Genomic DNA, 18,250 nt, shown 5'->3' on the forward strand with positions numbered 1-18,250 from the left:
GGCTGGACCCTCAGAACCCCAGACACCTGGAAACAGGCAACCACTCTCTCCACAGAGCACCTGTCCCCAGACCTGCAAAAGGCCTGGGGCTTCGACCCACGTCACGTGAAGGGTGGCGGTAGAGGTAAATGAACGTGTGCTTCTGACACTCCTAGGGGTCAGCCAGTGCACGCTAGCAAGAGGCGCTCCCTGCAGCCTTGAGCACCGTGTTCGGTCCCCAGGCCCACCCTTCTGAGCAGCCCCACCGCACCCACCTTGCACCTCCTTGCCCACATCCGGGTGACAGGAGCTATCGGCAGGAGGAATGGACAGAGCTGAGGCCAGCTCCCACAGCCCCTGCGTCCGGGGAGGCTGCAGCTCCAGGCGTCCTGGGATGTGAGCCTCCCCCAGGGCCAGCAGAGCCCTCGCTGGCCAGAGTAGCTGCAGAGTGGCGGTGCCCCTGCCAACTCCCAGAAAGCTGTGCTGGCCTCCTCCACCCCTCCCCTTCCTCACTCCTGCCGGCTGGGGGGCCCTGCCGGGCCACCAGTGCGCACAGTTGGGCCTGCAGACGGTCAGCGAGGGATGGGCGCTGGGAGCCCAGGCTCCAAGCACATGGGGGGAAACAGGCATGCCCTCTGGAGTTCAGGCGGACTGTCCTGGGGGAGCGGCGTGAGGAGTGCCCCCCCGGGGTGGGGTTTCCAGGATCTGCCCCTTCCACCCCAGGCCCAGGGAGTCCTGACGCCTCAGCTGAGAGGGGAGGGTGAAGGCTGACGCAGCGGCCACCAGGGGGGTCCGCCCACCAACCAGGAGGCCAGCGGAGACCCGGACCCCTCCCACAGCACTCTTGCGACCCCAGGAGGGGTGGTGGGACTGGAGGTCGAGCCGCCGACCTTGCAGCGACCCGGTCTCCCCGCAGCGCGGTTAACGCCGCAGAGGAAATCCCGGAGGCCCCAGGGAGGGGGCGGCCGCGGCGGGGGCGGGACTGCGGGGACACGGAGCGGAGCGGCCGGTCCGCAGTGACCTCTGCGCGTCCCTGCCCGGCGTGGGGCCGCCAGCCAAGGGGGCGAGGGTCTCTCGGTCTCTGTCCCACTAAAATGAAACGGCGTGGCTCCTTCTCTGCGACTCTATCACGCAGAAAAATAGGTCCCGGTCGGTCTGCGGGCTGCTCTCCTCCAACGGTTGGATGGGTTTTCTGGCGTCTGGGGGCTGCCTTCTCACGCCCAGTGGTGCGGGAGGCCCGGTAACGGCGGGGGTCGGGGGCCAAGGCAGCGCTCAGGGGCACTCGGCCCGGTCGGGACCGCTGTCACCGGCCGCGCCGGGGAACCCCTTTCCGCGCGCGTCGGCGGAGAGTGGGATGGCGACCAGAGCCGCGACGCCCAGCTCCCCCCGACAGCGGCTGGACTAGAAAGGGCTTCGCTTACTGGCGCCGCGCACGTATCCGTCCGCACGCTAGGTGCCCCAAACGGGCGGAAGCGGATGGGAGTGCGGGACCTTGTCTCGCCGTTGGGGGGGCGGCCCCCGCCCGGTCCACACAGAGGGGATCGGATGACGCGGGCTGGGGCCAGTATCTGGGGCTCTGGACTGAGGGGTGGGCCAGGGTCGTGCGCGCTGGCTCGGGAGCTCGCGCCCCGGGATCCCCCCCGAATCCGGCCCGGGGGCAGCGCTTTGGAGGGGAAAGGGGGGCGCGGCTCCGCCCCTCCGGTCCCCGCCTCCCGCGGGCGCCCGCCCAGCCGCCGCGGCCCCGCCCACCTCGTCACGCTCGGACGCGGGCGGGGGGCGGGGAGCGCCTCCATGTGATGCGCCCTCCTCGCGGTGCCCTTCAGCTTCAGCCGCAGTTCCAGGGGCGCCACATGGACCCGGCCGGCCCGAGCGCGCTCTGCCGCTGACCGCCCGCCCGCGCCCCGGCCCCAGCCCCAGGAAGGTAACCAGCGGCCCCGCGCGCAGCTCCTTCCCAGGACCCGCAGGGCGGGCACTCGGCCCCAGATGCCCCCTTCCCGGCCCGGGCTGGGCGCTCGGTCAGCCCCCGGCGGGCGCTGTCCGCCGGCGCGGTGCTGAAGCGGCCCAGGGGTCGCGGCCCGCGCCCTCCCTCGTTCTTACTCCTTCTCCGAGTCTCCTGCCTCTCGCGTCTCCCCTTCCCCTCCCTCGTCCTCTGTCTTTTTCTTTCTTTCTCCTGGCGCTCTCCCGCCTGAGGGCCGCTTGGCAGAGCCGGGCAACTCGCTCGCCCGCAAAGCCAAGGGGTGCGGCGGCCGCGGGAGCCCTGAGCCGTGCGATGGGGCGGTGGGAGCACTAGGGGAGCTCCGGCAGCGCCCCGGCCTCTCAGGGCTGGGCCCTGAGACTCCCTCCCCACCAGGAGGCAGGGGAGAAGTTTGGAAGAGAATCTGCTTTGCGGCAAAGGCGCCCCTGCGCGCCAGCGCTTTGCGGGGAGGCAGGGGTACGCTCGCCCCCCCATCCCTCCCCAGCCTGCACACACGCGGGTCTCCTTCATCTGAAAAGGAAAAAAACCCCCATAAAACAGTGGATCTCCAGGGACCTGGGTTTCCTTGCCAGGAGAGACCTCACCAGACAGGGGGTGGGGGGTGGGGGCACCGCAGCTGCTGTTTTTACAGGAAGCACCTCCTCACCAGACTTGCAGCTGGCCTGGACCCTGGAGGTCCCCACCCATGCAGATGCAGGGGGAGGGGTGGTCTGCCCCCCATTTCATTTGTTCCCGAAGGCTGGGGCCCCTGCAGTTTCTCCCTTCCACCCCAGTCTCTGCTGTGTGCAGGGAGCAGTGGGTGCTGGCCTCTCCCCTGGGTGAAACCTGGTCTCCCAAGACTTCCATCCGAAGCCAAAGGGAGCTCCCACCCAGGTCCCACCCACACTGACCTTTCCCATCCTTTAGATGGGTCTCCGCGCCCATGGCCCAGGGCTCCACCAGGGAGGCAGCAGAGCCAGTCACCTCCAAACGCCCCTGGGCCTGCCCCCACTTCTCAAAGGCAGCTTCTCCTCGGAGCTGCACGCTCCCATCCCTGCAGTAGCAGCCGGACGCCGGCTTCACAAACCCCAGGGGCCCAGAGAGACCGCTTTGCAGGGACCTTCCCAGACCCAGGTGCCTGTCCCATGTTGAAGTCCAGCCTCCAGGTGTTGGGGGGACCACGAATGATGCTTTCTCACACCCCAGACCTGCTTCTAGGGGAAGTTGGGAGGGGACAAGGAAGAAGTCCTCCCCCAGCCCCGTTGGTGACCTGTGACCATTTCCTCTCCCCAAGCAGAGAACTCCTGGCCACATTCGCATGTGAGCTGTGACCCTCCGAGGAGCCGCCGAGAACTCAAAGCCATCACCATGGAATTCGTGATGAAACAGGCCCTGGGAGGTAGGGAGAGGGGGGCACCCTGCACACCCAGCAGCACGCAGACACACGGGGTCTCACGCAGCACGTGGTCACCGTCGGACTTCACCACACAGTCCCCGCAATCACACCTACAGGCTCCCTCTGGACCGGGGCTGGGGGCTGGGGCGGGGGGACGAACAGGGAGGGGCCAAAGGCGGTGCGTCCTGAATCCCCTGGCCAGCTTTGGGGGTGGGGGAGGATGCATGCCAGTGCACTGTGTCCGGGCGGAGCCCCCCAGGTGGCCCTGAGCAGCAGTACCTCTGTCGGCCTTGGGAGGACACCCCAGGGCGCACCAGGGGTCAATCCCACTGGTCAGATCCGGTGGCCCCCCACGGGGACTTTGCTTCTGATGCGCAGGGGTGCAGGAGGCCGCAGAGTGGCCGCAGCAGGCAGAGTGGGGGTAAGGAGCAGAGCTGGACCTGTGGCCTCCAGCGAGGACTTTGCAGTGTCACGAGGGAGGGGCCCCAGCGTGCACAGGCAGGTAGCTTGTGTGTACCCACCTGCGTCCCCACCTCCCCGCCCCCGTGAAGGCAGTGCAGCCTCTTTGTGTGTTGGGCGAGGGGACCCCCCTTCCAGCCCTGCTGCTGCTTTTGAAAGGAATCCTGTGCCTCCTTGGGTCAAGGCCATCAGCACAGCCGGAGAGCCTGGCCCAGGAGAGGAAGATGATGTAGGACAGTGAGCTGAGACCCTGGCCCAGGAGGTGGGCGGGGGAGCGGATCGAGGTCCGCACTGGCACAGTTGCATCCTGGTCAGCCTGGCCCACGGGGCCGGCCCTGTGCACCCTGGCTCCCCTGGTGCAGCGGCAGCTCTGGGAGCTCCCTGTGATGGGAGCCGGCGGCCGCTGCCTGATTCTGCCATTAGAGATGTCTTCCTCGTGTGACGGGACCACCCCGGGACCATACGTGGCCTCTGTGGGTCACACCCTGACCTGACGCCTTTCACAGCTGGGCACGTGTCAGGTGATGCATGACAGGGCCACCTCTTGGCAGGAGTGATGGGGAGCTTTTCACCAGAGGTGGGGCACCATGGGGGCTCTGGTGCTAGGAACGAGGGGCAGGATAGAGGGGCCAGTGCCACCGTGCCCAGGACAGGAACCTCACGGGTGGGCTTGTCTCCTGGAGAGTGACTGCATTTCCACTCAACACGGATTAAATGGAAAGACGTCTGGGCCTGGCCCGGGGCCACATTTCCTGAGACTTCATGGTCAAAGGTAGGCTGCGGGTTGCGTCTAATCATAATGGTTACATCACTGGAACGTGATTCAGGGACAAAAGCAGCAGGAGGCACCAGGAGGGACCCAGGTTCCACGCAGCCGGTCCCAGGCTGTTACAGATAATTAATCAGGTGGCTAATTCGCGCCCCGAGGTGGGCTTGCAAGAAACGGAAATATCTGATTTCGCTGTCTGCGTGGCTGAAATCAGCTGGGTAATTGCCTGCCTGGATTCCCTTTGTTCCGTGTCAGCCCAAAGTTTCTCCTGCGGCAGTGACAGGGCGGCTTCACCAGTGACGTGGGAGCCTGGGCGCCGCCAGCGGAGGCCCCTCGGGCAGCAGCTACTCCCTGGGGCCCCAGACCCGGCGTTCCCCCGAACTCCCACCCCGTTCGCACCCCAGTGCTGCTGGGGGCAGGGGCTGCTCCAGGTGAGGCCTTGCTTTCTGGTGCCGTGTTTTCTCTCCCCCTGGTGGGCGTCATTTTGGTCTCTCGGGATGAGTGTGGGTGAGAGACAGACAGACGGAGACCAGGAGATGATTCCAAGAGGGGCCAGAGCCCCGGACACGGAGGCGGGACGAACCCCGGACGCCGTCCAGAGACAGGCTAACTCAGAGGGGATACGGCCAGAGACAGACCGAGAAAAAGATGAAGGGAAATGCCTCAGACACTGGAGTCACAGAGATGTGGGGAAACGGGACTGGAGGGAGGTGGATGCAGGAGCAGGGCAGCGGGAGCCAGGCTGCGGGGATCAGGCAGGGAAGGTGGCTGGGGGCTTAGAGGCTCAGAACAGGACAGCCGAGGAAAACATGGAAAAGACGGGGCGGCCGAGACGGAGACTGGGGAACCCGGGGAATCAGGTCAGGAAGTATAAATGCAGGACAGAGAGACAGACAGAGGGACAGACAAAGAGATGTAGACAGAGACAGATTGACACAGACAGAGAGACATAGAGGGACAGACAGGGAGAAACAGACAGAGAGGGAGACAGAGAGAGACAGACAAACAGAGAGACAGAGAAACAGACACAGGGAGACAGTGACAGACATAGACATACACAGACAGAGACAAACAGACAGGCAGACAGAGAGGCACACAGAGACAGGGATGTATTAGAAACAAACTGAGAAATAGAGTCAGGGCCAGAAGCAGAGACACATCCGCACACACACGCACACTCAGAGAAAGGCTCACAGCGGAAATGAGGGGAGAGGCAGGCCTGGAGGGAGCCCCAGGCAGGCCTTGCCGCGCTGGGGACGAGACTCCATGTGGCCTAATTAAGCCGGGCCATCTGCCTGGCCCTGCCTCTCAGGCAGGCCCTTTGTTGGGGCAGAGGTTTCCAGGTGACTGCCTGGTGGGCAGAGCAGCTGCAGGACTCAGGATTCCCACATCACACAGACAGACAGACGGGGCGCCCACAGCCCCCCAGACGCATGCCTGTGTCTGCCCAGCCTTGTCCACTCTGGGGCTCTTAGGAGGAGCCCAGTCTGGGACCTGCAGGGCCGTGGACAGGTGCACGCCCTCCACACCTCTGGCCCCCACCTGTCTGGCCCTGACGTGTTCACCCCCCCTCCAGCACCCTTGAGCGCGGAGCGTTCTGGGGAGGGCTGACGGGGCTTGTCCGGGGCACACACGCCTCTCACTTCCTCAGTCATCTGGTCTCTGCTCTTCCAACAGCCTCTGCCCCGTCCATCCTGCTTGTCTGCACGATCTGGGCACCACGAGGCGGGGCTGGGCCGTGGGCAAGCCGGCTGTGTGCCGGTGCTGCGGGACAGACGGGAACGCGCGGGGTCAGGGAGAGCCAGTTCACACTTGGATGGCCGTGAGTCCCAGGCGAGCCCTGCCCGTGACCCTCTGTAGGCACCTGCCTGCCCCGTGTCTGCGGCTCGGCCCGTACCGGGGCCCCTGCCCTGCCGGCGGGCTTCTGGCTCTGCCGCTGTGGCTGCCGCGGGGCCCTGCTGAGGGCCCTCTCCTCCACTGGCCTGTCTGGTTGGACAAGAGCCCGCCTCTCTGGGGACCACAGGTCACGTGGGAGCCGGCACAGACCTCGGGGCACCTACTGCTGGAGGGAAGGGAAGTGGGGGCTGATGCGGAGGTGTCACGTCGTGGTGACGAGGGGCCGCGGGGGGCAGTGCGGGCAGGCCGGGGAGGGCCGCTGGGAGGGGCCGGCAGGTGGGCTGCAAGCTGCGGGCATGGGGGCGGGGGCTGGCCGCGGCCCGGCTGTGGGTGGTGAACAGGGGGACTCAGGCGCTGACACATCAGCTGTCCTGCCTGTCACGTCTCAGCAAGGCCAGCGGCCCCAAACCCTGACTTCACGCAGACTCCCGGCTTCGAGCTGCTCCTCTGAGGGCAGGTGGGTGGCGTGGGCCACAGAGGAAGGGACGGTGAGATGGCAGGGTCTGCGCGGACGCCCGGCCTCTGGGCCCCTGGAGTGGACACTGGAGGGCTCTGCTCAGGGCCCACCTCTCTCTCTCCCTCTCTCGACGCAGCCCGCGTGGGACCGGGCGGGGCCCCTGGAGTGTCTGCTCTTAGGGCCTGAGCTCTCCGTGGACTGACGGGGCGCCTGGGTTCCTTCAGACTCAGAAGACGTGATCCCTGGGAGGCGGCTCTGCCGGCGCCTGCCCTGAGGCCGGGGAGCTGGGGGCACTCAGGGCTGGCCAGGGAGCATTCTTCTGAGGCCAAGTGGTCGAGGAAAGTGAACAGCTATCGGCAAACTTTTTCTCCCCGAGAGAAACGTCCTGGAGAACTTGACAGGTGTTGGGCCTCCTGAGGTCCATCAACACACCCTGACGTTTAACTGAGCCAGCGTTCCGTCCCCAAGAGAAGAAAACATTGACGCACGGTCACGTGATGCTTGGGAGCTTGTCTGCGGCAAAGTGGCCTTGAGCCAGGGCCAGGCGCTCCGCCGCGTCTGCACAGATCTGGGACTCAGGGTCCTCAAGGGTGTAATTTGAAGAAACTGTCTTCCCCCAAGACCAGGAAGTGGCGATGGCCCCGGAGCTATATTTGCCTCGTGGACAAGAGCGTGGGCAGTTGGCGGGGTGGCGTGGTCCCTGTAGACGCTCGCCAGACTAAATCAGGAGCAGTGTGTCTATTTTGGCCCAAGTGACCCGGTTCGTAGCTGTCTGTCCCATTGTTCCGCTCAGTGTGGCATGTTCTGTGTCTGGAACACACTTAGGTCCTCCGGGCTGGTGAGGGGGAGGGGAGGGTTTCCTGGAGGAGGGCATGTCTGAGGTGGGCTCCAAGGAGGAGTGGACGGACTGGGACCCAGTACACGCAAAGGTCCAGGGGCCGTAGGGGCTGGGACGGGCTTGGAGGGCAGCCCAGTGCCCAAGCCTAAGCTCAGGTCTGCCTGGCCACACCCAGGGGCTCGGTCAGTGTGGACAGCGTCCTGCGGAGAGTCGGCCCTGGGCCCGGCCTGCGGGCAGGGAGGCTGGTCTGGGCGCGGCTGAGAGGCTGCCCTCTCTCCAGAAGCGGGGGGGCAGGGGGCCCGTGCCTGGTGCGTGGGGAGGACGAGGGAACGACCAGCCGCTGTCCTGAGGCCGGCATGTCTGCGCGTGTGTGGGCGGCAGGAGCTCCAGCACCCAGACCTGCGTGGAGGGAGGGAAGGTGCTCTACTGACACCCCCCGGGGAGAGCCTGGGCCGGGGGCCTCCACACCTTGCTGGTGATGGGCTGTGCGCTCTCGGCCGGGACACCTAGGGGGTCTCGTGGGGATCAGTTCCCAGATGTTTAGGGGCCACAGGGACCAGATCCAGGAGAAGGGAGGGCAGCGCCCTCTGTGAGCCAGGAGCCCTGGGCAGGGGAGCCCCCCCTCGGGGCCAGCACCTCCCCCGCCTCTAGGCTGTTGGAGGCCTCCTTCCTCTTCCCTGCTGCCAACTCCGCAGCGCCCAGCTGAGGCCTGTCTGCAGCTGCTTTTGGGGGGCCCAGAACTGGGGCTCCCGAGGTCTCTGCCGGTCAGACGTGGCTCTGCCCCGACCCTCCCTTGCCTCGCCTCCTAGGACGTCAGGTCAGGGCCGCAGAGGCAGTCCTGTCCCGGCCCCCGGTGTCCGCCCGTGGGACTCTACGTCGAGGGCGAGGCCGGGCGTCCCCATCCTGTCCCAGACCCAGGTCCTGAGGCCTGAGCTGGCCGCACAGGCTCCCCCGCCCTGTCTGTCTGCTTCAGGGCTCACTCTGCTTGTCAGGGGCCTCCCACATGCCCAGGGCTGCTCTGCTGGGACACTGGCCGGGGGAGGCCAGGCTCTCTGGCATCGGGTAGGCTGAGCGTCACAAGGTGAGCTGTACTGCAGGGAAAGGAGCAGATTGGGAGGGAAACTAGAATTCTGCACTGGGGAGAATGCTTTTGACTCAGATTACAGAGAACCAGACAGAGTGATTTGAATCGGTTTGTTTTTTTCACATGATGAGGTGTCAGGAAGTGGTTCAGCTGCTCAGCGGTACCATCAGGGACCTGGCTCTGGCTCTCATTGTGCTACTGTCATCCTAGTGGAGCGTTCCGCTTGCTCCTCGCCGCCACAAAGTGGCTGCTGCTGCTCCGGCGTCACGTACACAGTCAGGGGAGGACGAAGGAGACAATCCCTTTGTCTGCTTGGCGAGTGTGTCTGTGGAATCTCATAGATGGTTTCCATTTATGTGTCATGGGCAGGAAGGTCTGGGAAGGTGAGGGCCAAGGAGGCACATCACCCTCCAAACAAGGCAGCTTGCATCAGCTTGGGAAACCTGGGTTTCCAGGTGCAGGAGCCCCGGACCACGAGCTCTCAGAGGGCAGAGGTGCCTCCTCCTCCCCCTGCTCGCTCTTGAGAGCCGGGCTCCTCCTCCACAGGCGGCTGGCAAATACTTGAAGATTAAATACCAATTTTCACTCAGCATGGGCTGCCCAGATGCCATGTTGGATCGAGAAAGTGCTGGCTTACTTCATGGGGCTCAGTGAAGACGCTTCTTACCCCTTGTCTCGTAGAGAAAACTGCCTGTTCTCCCGAAGCGCTGGACAGCCCTTCCCTCGGGAGAGGGCACTCCTGGTGGTTCAGCCGCCACTCAACCTGGGGCTTTAGCCCGAACCAGGGAGTAAACTGCATATAACGCGCTTCAACGCATGAAGTCATTTCTTTTTTGCCGTGGTTGGCGAGGACTTCTGGTTGGGATTAAAGCGCGTGTTTGAATAGTTCCTGCGTGACGAGCTCTCAGGAATCTTGTGCTGACATGGGAGGCTGCTGGGCTGGCTCCGGGTCGCCCTGCATTTGATGCTGGGACATTTTACAGAGTGGGCAGGGACTGAATGAAAACCTCAGAGCCAGCATCAAGTCCAGGCAAATCCCAGTGCTGACAAGTTTCAGAGACCTCAGCCTCGTGAACCCAAACCCAGGTCAAGACAGATCAGGGGAGGGGGCTCCCGGCAGCTGCAAGCGGCCCCTCCCTAAGGCGGCCCCCTCGGGGCTCCTGCCCCTCGTGGCAGAGGAGAGGAGAACGGGGTCCTTCCGAGGCTCCTGCCGTTGGCTGTCGGCTGCTCAGAGCCCCGGATCCTGTCTGGGCGGGGGGCGGGGGCTCTGGCTGGGGTCCGTCCGGAGCCTCCTCATGGCCTCTGCCTGTGCTCTGGGCTCCGTGCAGATCAGCTTTCCAGCTTTGCCCGCACTTTTCTCGTCTCCTGGACAGGGTAGAACGTGGCTTCTCTCGCCCCGCCAGGGTCAGTCAGGACCTCCGGCTGCTTCTTAGGGGGGTGGCCCCGTGGGTCCCTTCTGGTCCCCTGGACTAGACCATGAGCTGTAGTGTCTGAGGCCAGGCCCCTCCTTGGGGGCCAGTGGGAGGCTTAGGTTACTGGGTGCCGAGTTCTGAGGGTGCTGCCTGCTGAGTGCTGCAGGTGCTGTGCGTTGGATTCTGACTGCTAGTTCTGGGTGCTGAGTGCTGGGTGCTGGGTGCTGGGTGCCAGTGCAGACTGAGCCTCAGAAGGTCGAGGACTCCTGGGGTCGGGCAGCTGGCCGGAGCAGCCCCAGGGCTGCATCCTTTGGTGCTAATGGCCGCTCCTAACATTCCCCGGGGAAAGCCGTGGCCGTGTCCGAGTGGAAACATCAGAACTGCCTGCTGAGCTCTGCTTCCTCGGCTGGGAGGTGGGCTTCACCAGGAGGGTGCTGGCCACCGCGTGCGCCCCAGGCCGCCTCAGCCCCGGGCGTCTGCCTTTACCCTCTGGGCCCCTGCGGCCCAAGAGCTGGCGGGAAGGCCGCAGGTGCGGGGCCTCTTGGGAGAGGAAGAAGTGCAAGGGCTGCGGGCGGGCGGAGGAAGCAGGGAGGACAGAAACAGTTTAACAGAAGCTGAGGGCGGAGCCCCAGCAAGCTGCCAGCCTCGGGCCCCGGAGGGTGTTTGGGGCCGAGGGCCACCTTGCACTTAGCGTCCTTCAGAAGGAAGCCTCTGGAAATGGGTCTGCTCTGCGCCTGGCCCACGGGCTGCTGTCTGCCAACACCCTGCTGGCGGGGCCCGCCCTGCACAGGAGCAGACGCGGCCGGGTCCGTGAGGCCCCGCACAGTAGCACCCCGACGCCCCCCTGCCTCGCTGTTCCACTGCAGCTGTGCATCGGGCTGTGGTCAAGGGGGTCTGTGCGCCTGGCACCAGGCCTGCGTGGAGGTGGCTAGGAGGGGCTGCTGGGGGGCAGCAGCTCGTGAGCCTCTGCTCCCGCCCCAGGTGGCCTCAGGGCCCAGGCCCTCCCCCGGCAGACTGGGCAGCGGGTGAGCGCAGGGGAGCTGGGGTCCAGGCGCGAGGAAGCCGGCGGCCACACCACCTGTCCCAGATCCTGGTTCTGTTTGGACTCGCTAATCAGCATTTTCATCTTGCCTCTGTCTCCACGTGTCCCCTCCTGAAGCCAAGACCAGACGTGCCACCTGGCACCTGGCTCAGCGGGCAGGGACAGCGGCGGCGGCCTGGGGCCTCTCCCCGACGGGTGTGGAACATCTGACCAGTGCCCCAGACCAGCAAAAGAGGTTTTCCAGGCCACAGAGGCAGGAGGAGCGTCACAGAAGATGCGGGCAGCGCGGGCCGGGGTCTGATTTAGTCAAGACTAGAGCGGGGGCCTTCCACGTGACCAGCCAGCCGGCCAGCCCCCCGGCCGTGCCCCTGGGCCGGCTTCAGGAGGCGAGGCTGCCAGGCCTGGGGCCAGAGCATAGTGGTCAGCAGGGTGAGACAGGGCCCATGCCTTGGGCCTCCCCTCCCCGAGGGCTGGGCAGAGACGCTCCGGAGGGCGTGGGCTCTGTCTGCCGGCTAGGATGAGGCAGAGTGTCCACTCGCCCGCCCCCGTTCCTTCGGAGCTTGGCCAGCAGGTGGGAGTGCGGCTGGACAGGTGTTTGGAAGCCGGGCCCCGGGGCGGTGGATGATGGACAGTGGATGGTGGCGAGACAGGTTTGGCTGCCCCTTGGACGCTGGTCTACTCCTTGGCCCGGGGTGTCGAGGAGACTCCGTTGCAGGCCAGGCAGGCAGTGCCCGCGGACCCCGGCCACAGGCCCCTCAGGCCAAGCACCTCCACAGGGCAGCGGGGGGGGCGTCTTTGAGGGGCTTCACTTTGCAAGAACATTAACTGTTGAATGTGTATCATCACAATTAACATCTGATCTAACTTGTGTCACCTTGACTTTCACCTTTTTTAAATGCTTCCTTGCTATTTCACTTATTTAATCTTAATACATTGGACTAAATTTTCTTTTTAAAAACCTTCTGCAGTGTTTTGGAACCCGCACGCCCTTTGAAAACATTATTCAAGCTCTAATTGTTGCCGTCACGGGCGACGCTGTGTGTTTCGAGCTCTCGCCAAGTCCTTCCGGCGGTTCTGTGAGCTCCTCTGTCCGGCCTTCACCCACACCCGCCTCTGTTCTTTGTGATTCCGGTCTGGAGGCTTGGTATTACCGTTGATGTTTTCTTAATACATAAACTTTTTTTTTTTTTTTTTTTTTTTTGCGGTTCGCGGGCCTCTCACTGTTGTGGCCTCGCCCATTGCGGAGCACAGGCTCCGGACGCGCAGGCTCAGCGGCCATGGCTCACGGGCCCAGCCGCCCCGCGGCACGTGGGATCTTCCTGGACCGGGGCACGAACCCGCGTCCCCTGCATCGGCAGGCGGACTCTCAACCACTGCGCCACCAGGGAAGCCCCCATAAACATATTTTTATCTTTGCATTCAATTTGATGAGGTATTTATCCACGTTTATTTTTTAACATGAAAGTGGGTTTTTTTTCCTACCATGAAACTAATAAATGTTCATTGTAAGGAATTGCAATAATACAGAAAACATAAAGAAGTGATATGGAAAATTGAGACACCACGTTGCTTTCAAACTCATCTGCTAGAATCACTCATTACTTATGTGAAATAATATTATTTTTTTCCAGGAGAAATGCCTTCAGACCTGTTTCTAATTTTAAAAGACTCTGCAAAGTTCTTTACGCTGTCCATTTATTAGAACTAGCTCGGGGCTCAGCTGGCTGTGCCAAAGCTGGGGGCCGAGGATCAGCCTGCCACGGTGACTATGGCTTAAAACAGCTTTAGACAGAAAACGCGGGACAGCGTCATTTCCTGACAGCAGCCCTTTGAACAGTGCGTGTTTCAGGGAGGTTTCTGTCTGCTGTGTAGACAGGTTTAGACGAAACTCGCCCTTTGGGTGATGAGCTACAGAATCAGTACAGACTTAACTCCAAGTTCCAGGAACAGTTTGTAAATATTTGCCCACCTTCCTCCCATCCTCCTGGCAGAGGTGGGGCTGCAGGTATAACTCGAATCCAGACCCAAGGAGCCCGTTGGAACGGAAAGTACCAGCAAGGAGCGGTCCTTGTGGACGCGTCCCCGCTGTTCCTCAGTAATGCGCTCGTGGATCATCTCAGACACTCCGCTGGTCTCCTGGAATGGGTGGGGGCCCTGAGCTGGGACAGACCTCCTGCCCCTCCCCCCATGTCCCCTCGGCAACAGGCGCCTTGACGACGCTCTTTGCTCCTGAATCTGTGGTTTGCCCTGAGTTAACGCATCTGGACTCGGGCACATTCCACCCCATCAGCACTGTGCGCTGTCCCGCCTGACGGACGAGGCCCCTCTCCTCTCTCCTCTCCTGCTGGGCCTTTGGGAACTTTCCAACAGAGGGTGCGCAGGAGGGCCATGGAGTCTATTCTGCCTTGGGGCATAGCTGCCAGTTGGGCTGGGTATAAAGTTGTAGATTTTAAAGAATTCCTCCTTGGAATTTTGAAGCCTTTTTTCAGTTGTCTTGCAGGTTCTAAAGTTGCTATTAAGTCACATGCTGCTCTCACTTCCAGTACTTTCTACATGACCAGTTTGCTTTTCTCTCTGGAGGCTTTTACAGTTTCCTCTTTGACTTGGCATTTTGAAATTTCAAACTCTCAGGACCTTGCTGTGGGTCTTCTTTCACCCCCTGCGGGTGCACTTCCTCGGCCCGGGGACAGGGCTCTGGCTGCCTCCTTGCTGAGCCCTCACCTGGCCCTCTCAGCTCTGGGCCGCTCTGCTCTGATTCTCTGTTTCCTTCTGTTTTCTTGCCCGTTGTTCATCTCCTTATCTTTTGTTCTACTTCCTGGGATATTTCCTTCATTTCATTTTCTAACTCTTCAACTGAACTTTTCATGTCTGCATTTACATTTTTAACTTCCAAAATCTCTTCCATGCATTCTGAACGCCCTCCCTTTCAAGGGTTCCCCTGGCCCTTGTACTGTCTCCTCTGAGCACCCTTGCCTGTCTGGGTGCCGCCTTCATGCTGGGGGCTCTCCGGGTGAGTTCTGAAAGCCTGGCTGAAGTCCTGCATGCTGTGGGGGACTTCTGGCTTACCTGTGGGAGAAACATGTGGGAAGCTGGCTTTTATGTTTGGAGAGCCCCAGATGGTAGCATCTTTCGGTCTTGTTGGGAGGCGTGGCTCCATTTCTCCAGAAACAGATTCTGCGTGGCTGGATGGTGGGTTTCGTGAGCAGGGCAGTGGGTGGGGGCTTGGCGAGGTCCCCAGTTTCGGGAAACAGAGAGCCCCTTGACCCCTGTCTGTAGGTGGGTGCGTCACCTCTGCCCCCACAGTGCCTGAGACTGGTCTGAGCCTGGAGGGGCTCTGGTTCAGTTTCTCCAGCGAAACGGGTTTTTGATTCCCCCTTGCCGCTTGGGTGGTGGGTCCCCAGGGCGTGGCGCGCAGGTGCCCCTCGTGCAGACCTCAGCCCCTCCCCCAGGACCTAGCGCCTCTGATACCAGAGTCAGCCTGGGTTCTGCCTGCACGTGAGCTGTGCAGCGGTCTCTCCCCCTGTTCTTGCTTGGGTGCCCCCTGCACGTCTGCTCTCCATTTCCCCAAATTGGATACCTCGGCCACCTTGTTGTCTCCTCTCCTGTCTGTTTGTCCTCGTGGAATTATACTTTCACGTTTCCTCGCTCCAGTTTTAGTGGGGTTGTGGAAAGCGGTTTAGATAAGCACGTGCGTTCGATCCAGCATGTTTCACTAGAACTCGGTACCATCAGCTGTTAGACCTCCTGGAATTAGGACATGGAGCACAGGGTTAGCTGGAGTGAGCCCGCCGGGTGTCGAGAAGACCAGTGCAGGCAGACCTCAGAGATATTGCGGGTTTGGTGGCAGACCACTGCGATAAAGAGTGTCGCAGTAAAGTGAGCCGTGGGAATGTTTTGGTCTCCCAGTACAAATAAAAGATGTGTTTACACTACAGTGTCGTCTGTTAAGTGTGCAATAGCATTATATCTAAAACAAGATACATCAAGTGTACATATCTTGATTAAAAAATTTTACTGTTAAAAAATGCTAACCATCATCTGAGCCTTCAGTGAGTCATAATCTTTTTTGCTGGTAGAGGGTGTGAAACATTGTGAGAATTACCAGAATGTGACAAGAGACATGAAGTGAGTACATGCTATCGAAAACATGGCGCCAACAGTCCTGCTTGACGCGGGGTTGCCACAGACCTTCAGTCTGTGAAAAACACAGTATCTGTAAAGGACCACAAAGCAAATCACAGAAAAACGAGGTACGGCGACATTAGGACAAGTGGTATTACGGCATCTGGTACTAGGACACCTGGTTAGGATGCTCGGTATTAGGGTAAGTAGTATTGCAGCGTCTAGTGTTGGGATGCCTGGAGTTAGGATGTCTGGTATTATTAGGATGCCTGGGGTTAGGGCGCCTGGGGTTAGGACGCCTGCCATTGGAACGCCTGGTGTTAGGATGCCTGACATCGGGACATCTGGTATTAAGATGCCTGTCATTGCACTTGAATGAATTCACGACCATTGACTTAACCAGTACCGAATGTTGTGCATCACACATCCAGCCTGTTTACACTCATAAACAGTGTTGCACTGGGCATTCCTGCACTTACATCCTGTCAATCAATATATATTTATTGAGTTCTTAACCATAAGCGAGACACACAGACGGAGAGTCTCCATCTGATGAAGCATACATTCTAGTGTCGGAAACAGATAAACAAAACCCAGGTCCATAAACAGTAAACGTGAGGCCTCAAGAGGTGGCGCGTGGGACAGAAGTCAAGCAGGAGCCTTGTCTTTCAGGCGTGTCCTTGTGCTCAGGCGGCAGTGCTGTGGCCGCGGAGGGTGGCCTTCAGGAAACCACGATATCCTCGTGTTTTGGGTTTTTTAAATTAATTTTTATTGGAGTGTAGTTGCTTTACAGTGTTGCATTAGTTTCTGCCGTACAGCAAAGTGAATCAGCCATACGTATACATATATCCCCTCTTTTTAAAAAAATTTCTTTATTTTATTTCTTTATTTTTGGCTGTGTTGGGTCTTTGTTGCTGCGCGCGGGCTTTCTCTAGTTGTGGCGAGAGGGGGCTACTCTTCCTTGCGGTGCGTGGGCTTCTCGTTGCGGTAGCTTCTCTTGTTGTGGAGCACAGGCTCTAGGTGCGTGGACTTCAGTAGTTGTGGCGCACAGGGTCAGTAGTTGTGGCGCACGGGCTTAGCTGCTCCGCAGAGTGTAGGATCTTCCCGGACCAGGGATCGAACCCATGTCCCCTGCTGGCAGGCGGATTCTTAGTCACTGCGCCAGCAGGGAAGTCCTTATCCCCTCTTTTTTGGATTTCCTTCCCATTTAGGTCACCGCAGAGCACTGAGTAGAGTTCGCTGAGCTATACAGTAGGTCCTCATTAGTTATCTATTTTATACATGGTATTAATAGCATGCGATGTCTTTGTTGACATGAATACAATACGGCAGAAGGATGTGCACGGCTAATCTTCTGCCACACGTTCCCAAACTGCCCTCTAAGTAGATCTCGCTAAAATATGCCGCGGCCAGGCTCCATCGTGCAGATCACACACACGCTCCCCAACATGGGTTTTGTCAAACTGTTGCCGATTGGGTGGAGAGAGTTGATCTCATTTTTAATTACATTTTGGGGATAACAGTGTGATTTAGCATCTTTCATCCACTCAGCAAAATTTTTGAACACCCAGTATTTGCCATTATTATGATTTCTACGTTTTAGGTGAATGTTCTGTTATTTACCGTTCCACGCTTGCCGTTTGCCACTTAACTCTGTGAGGTTCTAGATACTCTCGCCGTCCGTGTGTATGTAGTCAGCGCTGTCGGTCCTTCCTCGTTACACTGTGTTTCCCGCTTCTCTGCGCGCCTGGAACATTTGCACTGGACGCCACACATTGTGAGTTCGTTCACCCGGTCGCTGCTGGCATTTCTGTTTTCCTAAATATACGCACTTTGCTCAGTATGCGATCAGCTTATTTAGAGACAGTTTGATTCTTTCCTTTCTTGTCTTTAAGCTTTGTTAGGTGGCAGCAGAGCCATGTTTAGTCAGGATAATTTTCCCCACAACCGAGGTCGTCCCTTCTTCTTATTCTCAGGGATGCCTGGTGATCTGTGGCTTCTTCTGCGCTTCCTCTTGGGAGCCTTCTCGTAAAAGACGGAGATGTTGGATTGGGTAGAAAATCAAGACCCAACTTTATGAGGCCTATAAGAAACCCACCTGAAATATGAAGACACAAATAAGGGAAAAATAAAAAGATGGAAAAAGAGAAGCCATGTTAATATTAATCAAAAGAAGCCTGGAGGGGCCACATCAGTGTCAGACAGAGATTTCAGAGCAAAGGTTGTGACCGAGGGTGAAGACGGCCCTATCCCAGTGAGAAAGGAGCCGTTAATCAAGAGGACACCACAGTCCCGACCATTTCTACGAGTAATAACTGAGCTTCAAGACGTGTGAGGCAAAACCGGCAGAACTTAGAAGAGAAACAGACAACCTGCAGGTTCGGGGGGCGACACTCAGGACGCACAGACCTGAGCACACTGCCAACCGGCCTGGCCAACTGACTCTACAGACACTTCAGATGACACTCACAGCTCACAGAGCATCCACCCAGATAGACCTTCTTCTTGCAGACGCTTCAGATGACACTCACAGAGCACTTACCCACATAGACCTTCTTCTTGGCCACAAAACCAGTCTCAATAAACATAGATGATTCCAGCCATGCAGAATGTGTTTTCTGTCCACACTGGGACGAAACAAGAAGTACACAACAGAAAGATATCTGGGAAATCCCCCCAATATTTGGAAACTAAACAACCCATGGGGCCAAGAAGGGATTAAGACGGAAATTAGAAATTATTGTAAACTGAATGGAAATTTAAAAACTAATTTGTGGGATTCAGAAAAGTCATGTTTAGAGGGAAATTTATATCACTAAACACCTCAATAGAAATGAAGAAA

At 59.8% G+C, this 18,250-nt stretch overlaps 1 protein-coding gene across 2 annotated transcripts in view; it reads left to right on the forward strand.

Moving 5' to 3' along the window:
* Positions 1-1,737: 1,737 nt before the first annotated feature.
* CPLX1 (complexin 1) overlaps positions 1,738-18,250 on the forward strand; it is a 37,429-nt gene continuing 20,916 nt past the window's right edge. Inside the window, exons 1-2 of one of the 2 annotated variants that reach the window (XM_060011896.1) lie at positions 1,738-1,900; positions 3,228-3,332. In XM_060011896.1, coding sequence (XP_059867879.1) covers positions 3,302-3,332 — 31 coding nt within the window. In that variant the 5' untranslated portion in view covers positions 1,738-1,900; positions 3,228-3,301. The remainder of the gene's footprint in view (positions 1,901-3,227; positions 3,333-18,250) is intronic. The other variant, XM_060011897.1, reaches the window with a different exon arrangement.

The sequence above is a fragment of the Delphinus delphis genome, chromosome 5 (genome assembly GCF_949987515.2).
Source record: "Delphinus delphis chromosome 5, mDelDel1.2, whole genome shotgun sequence".
Lineage (NCBI taxonomy): Eukaryota > Metazoa > Chordata > Mammalia > Artiodactyla > Delphinidae > Delphinus > Delphinus delphis.